The sequence below is a fragment of the Pholcus phalangioides genome, unplaced genomic scaffold (genome assembly GCF_987345545.1).
Source record: "Pholcus phalangioides strain wild (caught in Gottingen) unplaced genomic scaffold, Ppha-v1.0 ptg000041l_1, whole genome shotgun sequence".
Lineage (NCBI taxonomy): Eukaryota > Metazoa > Arthropoda > Arachnida > Araneae > Pholcidae > Pholcus > Pholcus phalangioides.
Window position 1 is genome coordinate 7,648,080 of NW_028301627.1, and position 15,200 is coordinate 7,663,279.

General features: G+C 42.6%; 1 protein-coding gene across 1 annotated transcript; it reads right to left on the reverse strand.

Annotated features, from left to right (window-relative positions):
• Positions 1-824: 824 nt before the first annotated feature.
• Positions 825-1,649, reverse strand: LOC149065211 (uncharacterized). Its single transcript, XM_089254458.1, has one exon. The coding sequence runs from the start codon at positions 1,647-1,649 to the stop codon at positions 825-827; it is 825 nt and encodes a 274-aa protein (XP_089110584.1).
• Between the last annotated feature and the right edge of the window lie 13,551 nt (positions 1,650-15,200).

Genomic DNA, 15,200 nt, shown 5'->3' on the forward strand with positions numbered 1-15,200 from the left:
GGGATTTACAGGAATATGATGGAATGCTTTGACCAGATCCATTTTAGAGAAAACTTTACACCCATGCAGATTCTGCGCAAAGTCCTGTATATGTGGCACTGGGTAGTTATCCGGCACAGTAATTCGATTCAGACTTCGATAATCACCAGTTGGTCTCCACTCATTCGGTCCTTTTGAAACCATGTGCAACGGGGAAGCCCAGTTTGATTTCGATGGACGACATATACCTTGGTCCAACATCATCTGGAATTCGGTCTTGGCAATCTTGAGTTGAGCTGGGTGCAATCTGCGTGGCTTTGCGAAAACAGGAGGACCTTTAGTTTCTATGTAGTGCAAGGTATTATGGGAGGCTTTCTTCGAAAACGGACGAGGTCTCGTTAATTCGGGAAATTCCTTCAAAATTTCAGTTATAGCACTGTTTCCTGAGATTGTTTTAATCGTTGTCGAAGGTCCATTGTAAGTAAAACCTTTACACGTGAGAGAAGTGAGCTGATCTATTAGGCGCTTGTTCTTGATATCGATGATGAGTCCGTACTGAGCAAGGAAATCCGATCCGATAATTGGTCTCTCAACGTCAGCGAAGGTGAAATGCCATTTGTAATTCCACCGTAAGTTCAAGTCCAATTCCAGGAGTTTCAAACCGTAGGTAGATATACGGGAACTATTTGCAGCGAAAAGCTCAAAAGTTGTCGGTTTGCCGTTGCCTTTGTAAGGTAAAATTGATATATCAGCTCCAGAGTCAATTAAAAACTTCATGCCGCTTTTCCTTTCCATAATGAACAAACGGCTATGGTGAAGACTGTTATCGCCGCCACCGCATGCCGTTACTGCGGGGGGCTTGGACCGTTTCCCTGAATATTCTGAGCGTTGTAAGCACAGGGGGACTTGCATCTGAAAGCTTTATTTCCGAACCTGCTATGATAATAACACACGTCAGTGTTTTCATCGGAGTCTTGATATCGCGGCGAGCGATTCCTGGAACCAGAATAACGTCGGTCTCGAATGGAGTTTCGATAGCGGTTCCGGCTATTCCTCGGATATTTGCTCAACTGAACAACTCTTTTACTCAGCTCCGAGATTTGCAGTTTAACGTCTCTTATTTCCGAGCAAGACGAGGCTTCTGCTGCATGACCGTAATTGGGTTCGGTGAGCTCAGCTACTCGATCAGCTAACTCGGCTAGCTTGTCCAGTTCTTCGCTGCTGGCTGCTAACACCGTTTGTATACTCTTGGGTAGCCGTTGAAGCCACAAATTTTTGAGGAAAGTCTCATCGCTAATTCGCCCTGTCGAAAGCTCGAGCATTTTACGTAGCAACATACTAGGCTTCTGATCCCCTAGGGATAGATCTTCTAACAATATATTGACCTCTTTCGCGGCTGAATGTTTATACACAGCGAGAAGTCTCTCCTTGAGTTTCGAGAACGGATCCGATGCGGGAGGATCGAAAACAATGTCACCTACCGTAGACAAGATCTCCACATCAAGGCAGTTGACTAGGTAGTTATACTTGTTTCCTTCGGCAGTAACATGGTTGATCTTGAAGGCAGCGTCAAGCTGGACGAAAAAAAGTTTGATCCTGTCCTTCGAGAATGTCGGCAGTTTCGCGTGGACAGCTTGAACTCGAAGATCGCTCTCTTGCTGTTCAGCCATGGCGATAAGTTCATGGCAGGTTCGGGATCACGTCCGGGTCACCAGTAAAGGCGACGGCAATGAGAAGATGTAAATTTCATTTTTAAAACATGAACATTTTATTTACACACACACGGACAAGTTATACGCGACATCCATTCTGTACGACGAAATATAATCAACTCCTTAAAACGTTCGAAAACTCTCTGGCGATCCGTTGCTAGGTTACCATCCATCGCAAGGCGAAAAACGCTACAACCGGAAAACGTGACATCGTGACGTCACAGAGCATCGTTTATGATCAGTCACTACAACGTCACAAGCTTCGTGCGAGGCCTCGTTCTATAGGTGGTGTTGATTTCACTGGCCACGTGCTTAAACAGTCGACGCCGGTCGTTGACAGGGGCGGCTCTAGCTTACCTGCCGCCCCTAATGGTGAGGCTGACAGGATTTCAGTGAAGTGGGCCTCGAGATAAACCCGATTTTTTTCAGAAGAAAGCCGCACAACATTGTTTACCATGCAGAATGTGCGTGACCATACGTCCTGCTTCGCTTTTGAAGTAGATTTTTTTTTTGTTTCAGAATTATTTTACTATTCTTAATATAATGCCAGATAAATTAATCCTTGAAACAGCACTTATTTTTGTGAGCCACCATCACTTACCCTTTAAATATGATATATAACGAGGTTATTTTTTTATTAAGAAATTTTTTTCAACGGTGGTTTCTGGTACTTCAGGGACCGGACAATTTCGCCTTTGCTTTCATTTGACTATTCTGGAACAAATTCTGGGCGAGGGAACCAAAATGCACACTTGCTACTTGTAATAGAGTGCAGAGGTGAGGCTTGGCCATGCGACCCACTGCGGCCGCACGGGGTGCTAAATCTGAGGGGAATGGATTAAAAAAAAAGTTCCATTGGCCGAAAAAAATCAAAGAAAGGGGTGTCTGTCTGCTCTGGAGGGGTGCATAATCCGAGATAACAGGGCAATTTTTTATTGGAATTGTTTGGATACGTTGTGAGGGGAGCGTCATGAGCCCAAGGGCAAGGCTGACAAGGCTCCGGTTTGGGGGCCCAGGACTAAACCCTTATAATTTTCATTTTTTTCACACTAAAGTAACTGTAGAAGGGGGGGGGAAGCGCGAAGATTCCAGCATTGGGCCCTGACGCAGAATATTGTGGAGGGGGGGAATAGGCGCAAAAAGTTAGTCCCGCACGGGTAGAGCTTTTGTCTCGAGCCGCATCGATAGTTCTTTATTCTAGTATTATGGTCAAAGGTCCTTTCTATTTTGTCACCGTTTCCGTTGTCGAGGTATGACTCAAAAGTGTGATGTCGTGAATTTTTCTCTGTTAAATTTTGGGGGATCTTAGCTAAAGTCTCTACGCTGCCACTACTTACAACCTGCCGCTCTTACAACGCTGCACCCTCGCTTAAGCCGCCCCTAGTCATTGGGCAAAAACATAGGGTCACAGCGAATCCTCCGTTCGACGCCAGAAACTCATTCAGATGTCACGTTAACCAGGTCGTGTTCGCCCTGAAGAGTCATCTTCAGGTGGTGGATGAGCAACACCGCAGGAGTCATTCCATATCCAGTCACCAGTTTCAAGGCTGCGGCGAGGTCGTGTTCGCCATTCGCTGCCTACGCTTGTGGAATCTGCCAGTCCACATTCGGTCGGAAGTTGCAGATGATAAAGCACCTCATGGACGAGACGTACATCGTCATTTTTATCGCCAGTCCAGTCGCGGCAGCCAATTCGCGTCCGGGTGATCGCCCGTCAGTACTACTAATACTTAACCGCAAATGCACTCGCACCATTCCACACTCCCACACATTGCTTTATGGAATTTCTATTGAATTCGTACATGCCGGAACATGCTTGTATGTGTTGTGAACCTGTTTCTTTCTGTGGCGAAACTTTTTAACGGGGAGATCGGCTGGCTTTTGCGCCTCGACGTTTGGAATCACAGAAAACCAACTTCAGCCGAGCAACACTGCGACGACGGTGGGGTTCGAACTCGGGGCCTTTTGCGCGTCCGTAACTGACCACTCAACCACCACAGCGGCATTTGTCAGTATTGCGCGATGACCTTCGAGAATGAATCCGACTTCCGGAAGCACGTACAGTTCCACACGACGAAAGACGACAAAAACTATAGGTAGTCATCACCGAAGCTCCAACAGTAGAGATCCCCATGTAGATATACGATGGCCAATACATCTCCACCTCAGGTACCGCTTGGCAGTGACGTTTTAAGGCATGGGCCCATCCGGGCTTGACCCGGGGGCCTCAAGCGAAGAGGAGCCTCACAAAAATTAGATCTGGTTGAAATTTTCGAGAATTTGCTTGGTAGGGCTGTCACGAGTGCACCTTACACACACTCTCTCCGCCAGAGAGAGAGAGAGGTATTGCTGAAGGCCGGACGACCAACATGTCGCGCTTGAAGAGTCGTGAATTTATCCTAACCCCGGGTCGAGATCCCTCAATGTAGGGGACGCAAGAAACCTTGCCCCGAGATGACGGTGAGTGATTCAAATTATATAAATAATTATTTTGTGTTTAATTTGGTGGAGTGAGAGTGTCCAATGTTTCATGTAAATTGTATCGAGTAATATTCACGGTGTCGAAGTATTTTCAATTTTAATGAATAAAATATAAATTGTAATTCGCTAATTGAAAAGGTTATTATTATCATTTTCGCAATGTCCTGTTTATAATGCCTAGTAATATATAATATGTCGTGCAACGAAACTAGTTCGTTTAAATCTCCGGCCGCGTCCGGCGTACCTCTTCAACATAGAGTGGTACCGGCGAAGCAACGGTCAACATATAGTGGTGCCGTCTTCCGGCGAATCTGTGGTATATTTTTCTAGTGTGGCACTCTTAAATATTGTCAGGATTAACTTGGCGTAACTATACTGAACTGTCGTAATTATTATTTTTCAATCGTCGTAACGTATTTGTGCTAGCGTATTTTTCCATAGTTCACATAATTAAAAAAAAAAACCTAATATGATTGTGTTTCTACCGTTTGTTAAAATATTTCCTTTTATTGAGTGTGTGATTTGAGTCATATTTTGAACGTATAAATTGTGTTTCTCATGTTGAATTCCGATTATTGTCGACGCTGTGATTTCAGTATCGTGATTGAGTTCAATTGTCAAGACCTAAACCTAAAAGAGCGCCATTTCTATTTCCTTTTCGGATGAGTCTATATGTGTGAGGGAAGATGATGATAAGTGGACTGATATGACTCAGGTATTTCCAATTTCTTCCTCTTTTTCATCTCCTCAAATATCTCGTACCGCTACTAATTGTAATTTGAGGTCATTTTTGCATAAAATTGGATGTCCTGCATAATTCTTTTTCCATTCACTTAGGAAAGCTCACTTACATCTTATTATTCTTATTAGTGTGGTATCTTATTATTCTTATTAGTGTTAAATTTGCATAACTACTGTGTCACTCGTCACTTATGTGTCCACTAATCCACTAACAAGAACTGTTCCTTGTGTACCAACAAGAACTGACCCAGTCTAGTGACTGTATCTACTTCAAGTTCTTCGCTTGTATGTCGTGCATCGAGTCGACTTGTGATGTTAACATATATTCTTTTTTTTTGTGTGTGATCTTTATTGAATTTTATTTTTCAATTTGTGAAATGCTTAAAGCCTTTTTGATATATCATCAAGTTGTTACAGGCACTCTCACTCACCTTTTGGGTCATTCACTCGTCATCTACACCTTAACTATGTTTACATATATATAAGTATTGGTGTGTGTTTGTCTCCGATATTGCTGTATGTGTGTGCACGTTCTAAATTTTTTTCCCCTAGTTTTTCTTTCCAGTGAATCCTTGTTCTTTGTCAGCATTGAAGTTATATCATTGATGATATGTGTTTGTGCATACTGCTCCTGGTTGAAGGTGACATGTTTTTTTTTGGGTTTTCATGTAAAAGTAGTTCTAGTGTTGATGTCATATTGTGAAGCTTATTTCTTTTAGGCTGGAAGTTTAGATTCTTGGCGCCAGATGCTGAAGTTGTTATCGTGGTATTGATTTTTTTTTGAAGTTGTTGATATATAGTTGTGATGTTGAATTGTGATTCATTCTTTGTAAAAAAAAAAAAAGAAGAGAAATGTCAAATTGTTTTTTTCTTTGGAGCAGAGGATATGTACATAGATGGACATTTCTAATTGATTATATCTTCATTGGCAACTACGAAGCACAAGTTTGTCTTAAATTTTTGTTTGTATATTTTATTTGGTATAACACTGTTGATTGTGTATTACACACATACCAACCAAACGGCATTGTTTGATCCATATAGTATACTTGACTGCTGGCACAAAAATTTTTTTACACAACTTATGATACTATTGCCATAAATTTTGTTTTTCTTCCTGACGTATTCTGATGCTCAGTTGTAACATGCATACATATACACGCACATACACCTTCTGTTTTTTTTTTGTTGAACTCTGTTGCATAACATTTCATGTTTTGGTTCGTTTTGTTGTACACATTATGTTTACAGTGTTACATTATGGTTGTCATGTATGCGATTCACTCTCACCTTTTCTCTCGTGCCATATGTAAGGGTCTCTCATCCGTCTCATATTGAAAAATTTTACTTCGTAAAATTTTACTTTGTAAAATTTTACCCCCCTTCCCGTAGGTAATATGTCAGGAGTGCACCTTACACACACTCTCTCCCCCTCTCGCCTTCCCATCGAGAAACCGCAAACCACACATCATACATACATACATGGGATGCAACACGTGTGCTCTACTTTCCCTCACCAGGTATTTCTAAGACGCACTTGAGCACCGAATAAGTACGTATTACATAACACAATCACAACTCTACAGACACACACATTGTGCCTCTGGGCCAATGAAACCCCTCACAGAAATCAGGCGATTGCCTTTGACCAATAGCAGTGGTCTTCACCAACTTGGTTTGGGAACACACGAGGCTTTAGCCAGAGAGAGAGAGAGGTATTGCTGAAGGCCGGACGACCAACATGTCGCGCTTGAAGAGTCGTGAATTTATCCTAACCCCGGGTCGAGATCCCTCAATGTAGGGGACGCAAGAAACCTTGCCCCGAGATGACGGTGAGTGATTCAAATTATATAAATAATTATTTTGTGTTTAATTTGGTGGAGTGAGAGTGTCCAATGTTTCATGTAAATTGTATCGAGTAATATTCACGGTGTCGAAGTATTTTCAATTTTAATGAATAAAATATAAATTGTAATTCGCTAATTGAAAAGGTTATTATTATCATTTTCGCAATGTCCTGTTTATAATGCCTAGTAATATATAATATGTCGTGCAACGAAACTAGTTCGTTTAAATCTCCGGCCGCGTCCGGCGTACCTCTTCAACATAGAGTGGTACCGGCGAAGCAACGGTCAACAGGGCTTCAATGAATGAATGAACGCCAGGAGCTCTGACACCGGACTTATCCCATTGCCGAAATCTCTTCCAGCCCAGCTTCGTGGCAGAGTCTGAAACAAAGTGAGTGCACCTACAGTCTGAGTGTGTAGCTATTGTTGTGTTTGATATTTCAGTGCTGCCATCTATACTTCAAATCGTGAGTGAAGTGTAATGATTGAATATTTGTTACGTTGTGGGCCTGTTGCTCTCTGTGGCGAGACTTTTTAACGGGGAGATCGGCTCGCATTCGCGCCTTGAAGTTGGAAATCACAGAGAACCAACTTCAGCCGACCACCACTGTGGCGACGGTGGGGTTCGAACCCGGATCCTCGCGATGCGAGTCCGTCACTATGACCTCTCAACCACCACAGCGGCTGGTAGGGCCTCAGAAAAATCAATTGGCCCGGGGGCCCATGATACTCTGAAGACTGCCTGCCGCTTGGAGTCTATCATACGACAGCAATTCGACTTTGCAAAATTATTGCAGAGACACCGGTAATGCCTGTTCGCCGGAGAGGACGTCTTCCGAAAAGTCACAGATTGATCCATCCACAAGTCGTCGATCTCATGAAAAATTAACAACTTTTTATCGTGAATTTTTTCTACCTTTTAATTGCCTTATATTACTAAAATATACACTATCTACCAATAAGTATTTGGACACCTATGCAAATGACGATATCTGCGGTCCTGAGATACGTCACGCCCGCCCTCCGCCGGTATATATCGTGTAGGAAAAAACATCGGCATTAGTCGCATGGAAGATGCCGCGCAGTTCGGAGCTCTCTGATTTCGAGAAAGGTATAATTATCGGGTATCACAAAAATGACCGATCCTTAAGGAACATATCTATCGAGCTGAAGTATACCCAAAATCGACAGTGGCCTATGTGATTAAAAAGTGGAAGGTGAGCTGTGATTGTCGGAATTTGCCCCGAGTCGGCAGACCAACGAAACTGGGAGATAGAGACCGACGGGTGCTGTCCAGAGAAATTCGGAAGAACCGCACCCAACCGATGGCCCTCATCCGCAAGGAGTTTCAACAGGCATCCGGGAGTATTGTTTCAATGAATACCATCCGTAAGGAAGCACATCTGATTGGTTTTCATGGTCGTGCTGCTGCCCATAAGCCTTTGATCACAAAGTCCAACCGCGTTGCTCGGTTAATGTGGTGCAAAGCACATCGAAATTGGACCGTAGATCAGTGGAAACGGGTTCTTTGGAGCGACGAATCAAGGTTCACCCTCTACCGTTTGGATGGCAGGGTCTGAGTCTGGCGTCTGCCTGGAGAACGTCTCTGGCCAGAATGCATTGTGCCACTAGTCAAGTTCGGCGGAGGTGGAATTATGGTCTGGGGGTGTTTCTCCTGGTATGGACTGGGACTCTTGGTCCCCATTCATGGTAAGCTCAACGCCGATGCCTACTGCACTATTTTGGATGACAATGTGCTTCCTACGTTGTGGCAGATTTACGTGGTGGACCCCTGTTACTTCCAGGACGACAATGCCAGCTGTCATACTGCGAAGTTAACCAAGGCTTGGTATGGTGCCAATGGGGTTCATCGAATGGACTGGCCTGCCCAGACCTGAACCCTATCGAGAACCTCTGGGACGAGTTGGATCGCCGAATTAAGGGGTGCCCTATCCGTCCAAAATCGGTGAAGGAACTGACATGTCTTCTCCAAGCCGAGTGGAAGAAAATACCACTAGCCGTCACACAAGGACTTGTGGAAAGTTGTGGAAAGTATGGCCCGGAGGGTTCACGCTGTAATTGCCTCTCGTGGAGGCTCTACCAGCTATTGATTTTGAATAAAGTTAGTTTTTCTTTTCTGTCACAGGTGACCAAATACTTATTGGTAGATAGTGTATATTAGCCTGATAATATTGCTTATATACGCATAGGCGTAAAGTTATTGAAAATGTTGGGGGGGGGGGGGAGACTCAGGTCCCATACAACGGAACCTCATTTATAAGACGCGCCGTATAAACGAGGTTTTCAATCACGCCGAAGGATCGTATAAATGAAAAAAATCGTATAACTGAAACTTAATTGAAACTTTTAAACCCCCGTACTCTTCCGTAAAAATTTCCCCAGGGAAATTGAAAAAAAATTAAGAATTAAAAGCTAATGTAATTTGAAATCATATTTCATAAAATTAAAATCAGGAAAAAAATTTTATTACAAAAAATTACTCAAAACACCGAGCTCTCTAAGATTGACGTAACATTACTGTTTCTTAAGTATCAAACACTCTCACGATGTTTTTGATCAGTTTTGAACATGTTCTAATTAAGATTTTAAATTAAAAAATGCGTTATTTAAAAGCTTAAACAAAAAAATCGTGCGTTTCGTTGTTCGGTTTCTATATCCAAGCAAGAAGTCAATAAAGCATTGAGCTCAGCTCTATTGAAAAAAATCAGTTTTTTCAGAAAGAACAACGTTAAATGGTTTTTCCGCATTTAACGCTGTTCTCTTCGAAGTTTCCTCCGTTTTTCGAATTCGAATATCTCTGTGAATATTGCCCTTGAAAAAAAATTGAATTTTTTTTTGGCATCAGAAGAGACAGAGCAACAACTTTCCAATTGGAAGTTAGAAGACAGGGGGGACCGTGTAAAAATTTAGATTTTTTATTTTGTGACACACTGTATTTTAACTCTCAAAACTGGTACAGGGTAATTTTTGAACGCCTTTCGAGCATTTTTCAAACTAGACTCGTTCCTCTGCGATGGACGGTTGATGAGATAAAGGCCGTATCAGCACTTGCAGGACACCCTGTATATAGATAATACTGAATTCTGATGTTACTTACAATAATTATGAATTCTTTCGAAATACTGCAGTAAATAGAAATGAAACACCTTTTGAGTGAGACAATATACTAGAGTGAAATAACGTAACTATACCCAAAATGAGAAGCGAATAACTGCTAGACGCGTTTCGGAACTGAATGAAGTTCCTTTTCTTCAGTAGCAGTAAGGAACTTTATACTGTTCCGAAAAACGCGTCTAGCTGTTAGTCGCTTCTCATTTTGGGTACAGTTACGTTGTTTCCCCAGTATTACAATAAAATAAATTTTCAATAATTATTTATGATGATACTTAATTCTAATGTTTCTTACAAGCCACAAAGCAGAATATGCTGAAATCTGCGACGTACGAGCAGAACAATTAGGGGCCGTTCAAGTATTATGTAAGCAAACTTTTAGCCATTTTTGACCCCCCCCCCACTTGTCAGCAAAAGTCACCAAAACACTGACCTCCTCCTCCTCCCCCCCCCCCCCGTCAAAAATTTCGTCATCAGCTCTGCCCCTCTGAATCCTAACTCATATTTTCATAAAGGGTGGTTGGTGACGTAAGCATTATCCAAACCGCCCTCCCCCCCTTGTCATCAAAAGTCAGCAAATCGGAAACACCCCTCCCCCCCATCGATGATGACGTAATACTTGAACGACCCCTTAGTGCTACTGCAGGACAATCAGTTATAAGAAAAATTTAGAAAATTTTAGCAGGGCCGCAATTAGCGGGGAACACAGTGGGTCTCGTGCCGCTGGACTAGAGGCTGCGCCAATTTCACCCTTTAACCTATCCTTCAACATTACTAAGGGGCGTCAAAATGCCTGCTTGCCCCGGCCGACCAAGCATCTAGTTGCGGCCCTGTATGCAACTGTGACATTCATAAATTTAACAATTCGAAATAATTTCGCAGTAAAATCTTAAGCGCAGTGTTTTTCTGTCAGATTTTAGGCAACACCTTTCAAAGCTGAGAAATACCTCATGTATGCGTGATCGTATATTCGGTTTTGAACATTGTCCCGTAACTCAGTGGTTCTTAGCATTTTGTTACCAGCGGCCCAGTCTTGCCCAATTCATGGTTCATCTGCGTCTCCCCAGAATACTTTGGTAGATATTTTTACTTATAAAACAACCAATTCAAAAAATAAATAAGCATACAAATCAATATCTCCAACTCGCCGCGACGACCCTAACCAAGGTCGGAACTAGAGGTGGGGTGGGGCAACTGCCGCAGGTGGAAAACCTTTAAGGAGCGGAAAATTTCAGGTGGAAGCAAAGAACACCATTATAACATCGAATTTTAATATGGTGGGGGCAGCAAAAATCCTAGTTACGGTTTTGCCCCTGGCAAAATAGCTAGGTCCCTAGAAGCCACGACGCACACTTTGAGAAACACTGCCGTAACTCATAGTTGTTGTTCCGCTCGTTTTCATCTCAGCAGTACGGAAGTTTTCAAAGACCGGTTGGAATCAGTAGGGGTGGTAAGTCAATGGGAAGAATTTAGTACGAAGCTGTCCTCTGTTTTGCCCGACGTCATACCCTTTGTTCGAAAAAAGCGTGTTTGTACATCACACCCTCTATGGTTCACGGATAGCGTGCGGAACCTTTATCTTGAAAAGAAAAGAGCATTCAGAGAGTATAAAAGTGGACGAGGTGACCTATCATTGTTTACTGATAAGAGAAGACTGTTGAAGAAAGCGATAAGGGATAGTAAAAAGCAAGTTGAATCTAGGTTGGCAGATAACATTGGCTCTGACCCAAAATCATTTTTTCGATACGTCAATAATGGATGTAAGGGGACAGTTGGCCCCCTCTCGATAGGAGGCTCAAAAGTAGAGAGCAATGTAGGCATGTGTAGTGCTTTCAATGACTTTTTCGCGTCGGTTTTTAATGGAGATAATGATATTCGATATACGGGTGTTGCATGGGGTAATAAAACGCTCAACGATATTCAAGTGGAAGACGTGGAGGTCCTAAATCTTCTAAGAAATGTATGTGCAAGCAAAGCACCAGGACCAGATGATATCTATCCCAGGGTTCTCAGGGAAGGTGCTAATGAATTGTTGGGGCCAGTCGCACAGATATACAGGAGTAGTGTTGCTGAGGGTATCGTCCCGAGAGATTGGAAACTGGCTAACGTTGTTCCGATATTTAAGAAGGGTAGTAGAGAAGTGGTGTCTAATTATCGTCCAGTGAGTTTGACGAGCTCCCTCTCGAAAATTTTGGAAATTATCATCAAAAGGCAGTTTGTGAAGTGGATAGACGAGAATAATGTATTGTCGGATAATCAGCATGGGTTCAGGAAGGGGAAGTCATGTGTAACTAACCTCCTTTGCTTCTATGATTACGTGACTAAGGCTTTGGGTAAGAGCAAAAATGTCGACGTTGTTTACCTTGATTTCCAGAAGGCATTCGATCGGGTCCAACATGGCAAACTCTTGAAGCGTTTACACGAGATTGGAATAGGGGGCAACTTGCTGAATTGGATAGAATCGTGGTTAAGAGATAGGTCGCAACGAGTTATGGTGAACGGGGAATTCTCTGGTTGGACAGACGTCACAAGTGGAGTTCCTCAAGGAAGTGTCCTTGGCCCCATACTTTTTTCACTTTTTATCGACAGACTCGATCAGGGTATCGATGGAATTACTAGCAAATTCGCAGATGATGTGAAGCTAATGGGGGTAATCGGAAATGAAAGCGATAGGGAGTTGCTCCAGACCAACTTAAACGGGATTGCAGCATGGGCAAATGAATGGAGCATGACGTTTAGCGTAGATAAGTGCATGGTCGCTCATTTTGGTTCGAACAACCCACGGTTCTCTTACGAGTTGAATGGTGTCACTATCCCGGATGCAACTAGAGTCACCGATTTGGGAATTCTCATTGACGAGCGACTTAAGTTTTCTGAACATTGTTCAGCGGTTGTCAAAAAAGCGAATAGAATGCTTGGTCTCATTTTCAAAAAGGTCTCTTCGCGTTCTCCTAAAGTCATTCTTCCGCTTTTTCGAGGCTTAGTTCGTCCTGGACTGGAGTATGCTGTAAGGTTTTGGAGACCATACCTACAGAGGGACATAGACTTGGTTGAAGGGGTGCAGAGAAGAGCTACGCGTGTCCTTATTGGCACACAGGGCTTGAGTTATGAAGAAAGACTTCATTTTTTGAATATGTTTACATTGGATGAACGCAGGTGTCGAGGAGATATGATCGAAGTGTTCAAAATTTTCAATGGGATGGATAGGATGGACCATGAACTTTTAGTACACCGCCAATCGACTGCTTTTACAAGGGGACACCAGTATCGATTGGTGAGGGACAATGCAAGGTTATGGTGTCGCAGGGAATTTTTCTCCAATAGGGTTGTTAATAAATGGAATAGCTTACCCCCGGAGGTAGTAAATTGTAACACAATTGACACGTTTAAAAAGAAATACGATAAACATGTTGGGGTAAATCGAGAAGCTCTATCCATTCTTAGAATAAGACAACCATAAGTATGCTTTATGGGCATTGTATAATATTTTATCATGTGTATATATTGTTTGTAATTTGTGTTAATTGCATTTTTAATTTGGTTGCTGTATTTTTGAAACATATGACAACCATATTTTTATGGGCATCTTTTTATCAGCCACCTCGTTGGGCATTTTGCCTGTTGTGGCGTTGTATTTGTATTTGTATTTAGCTGTGGGGGGGGGGCGTAAGACAAAAATGGAAGAAATTGACGTAAAACAAATTCCAGCACTTGAAAATGATTATAATGTTTTTCAAGGACTGCAACGATTTTTCAAGGAATTTTAAACACTTGAAAATGAACTTTTTCCCAAGGAACTTCAAGGAGGATACGAACCCTGTCCCTAAATGCCAGAGCTTGACAAATTCCAGGCTCCAGGCCTTCATGGCGACTAGAAAATCGATATTGGCACCAAACATTCTCTGCAAGCGATTGCTAGATTGGAAAATCACAGGATGACAAAAAGAATTTTCTGTTTCACTGCAGTGTGCCTTTCGACATGAGAAGGAGATGGGTAACACTCCAGTTTCCTAAACTTTTTGGTCCATCCCCACCTTCTGAAATTTGTTTTCTCTCTCTTTGTTCTGGAACTCTAGGAGGGTTTTTCATCTTTTCCGTTGTATGACTTTTAGACTGAAAAATTAAAGTAATATGTACCACAATACTGAAATAAACCAATTAGTTATTCGTGGAAATGCTTTGAAAAATGAAAGGGTAATGAATATATTCTCGCGGCCCGGTACGATTGACGTCACGGCTCGGCGGTTGAGAAACACTGGTATGGAGCGTCCAATTGATGGTATTTTCTTCTTTCGCCAGTCGTTCTACAGAGACAGTAAATCTAGATTTGTTTCTTTCATGAGTCGCGCAGGAAGTCACCATATTGATTAACTTAGACACGGTTTGCATGTTCCTGAAAGAAAGACGCCTCATCGAAGAAAACCCGGGCAGCGCCGGGTATTATTAGCAAGTAAAGATATAAATCCGATTTCCCGCTTGCATTGAATAAATGTCATAACACACAATGAGAAATTTACAACAGAATCCATTTCTATACACGTACGAGCTATTTTTGCTTCATCTGCTTATCTCTTCAGGGTTTGATAACTGACACTTAATGAAAATCGTATAAACAAATTATATTCATAATTAAATCAAGGTTAAAAAATGTAATCCTAATTATCGTGGTTTTATCTCAATTATCTCCTAAAAAGAGGCCCGACGAGAGACCACGAGACCAACTCCCTGGAATAAACTCATGTCTCCGCCTGGCCACCAGTCGGCCGAAACTCCTTCCCCAGTTAATATCCGGTCCGAATAACGAAGTGGAACCTGATCCTACACTTCGACTCGAATCGCGTCGAGCTTCACGAAACGCCAGAACAACGCTCGGCGTCGAACGCGCGGGACTAGAGACACCTGATGTCTCATCTCTCGATGCAATCAAGGACCAGGCAAAGGTCAGCCGCTGCATGCGAAACGCATACGCGGTGACCAATCCTTGATTAATGCAAACAGATGCCTTTTCGTACCCGCGGACTTCACCTTGCGAAGGACCCGCGTCGCGAGCTACCGGCTCGACGAAGAGAAATTGATCTCCCAATTCAGTCGAATAATAACCATCAGAAAGGAGCGGGCTCTGCCAACCAACCGGCAACCGTAAGAGCAATCGCTATTCTTTATATAGGTAGGAGGATAGTTTCGTCATTGTTGTAAAACCACAGTAATAAACAATACGAGAAATCCATTTCTTTGTCACAAAGACGAGATCTCTAATTGTCGCAACGAAAAGCATATCCAGAATTTGACTTTTGTTGTTGGGTTTCAC

What these genes read in the sequence shown, in the direction of transcription:
- LOC149065211 (XM_089254458.1), bottom strand. Translation starts at nt 1,649, where the DNA reads ATGGCTGAACAGCAAGAGAGCGATCTTCGAGTTCAAGCTGTCCACGCG.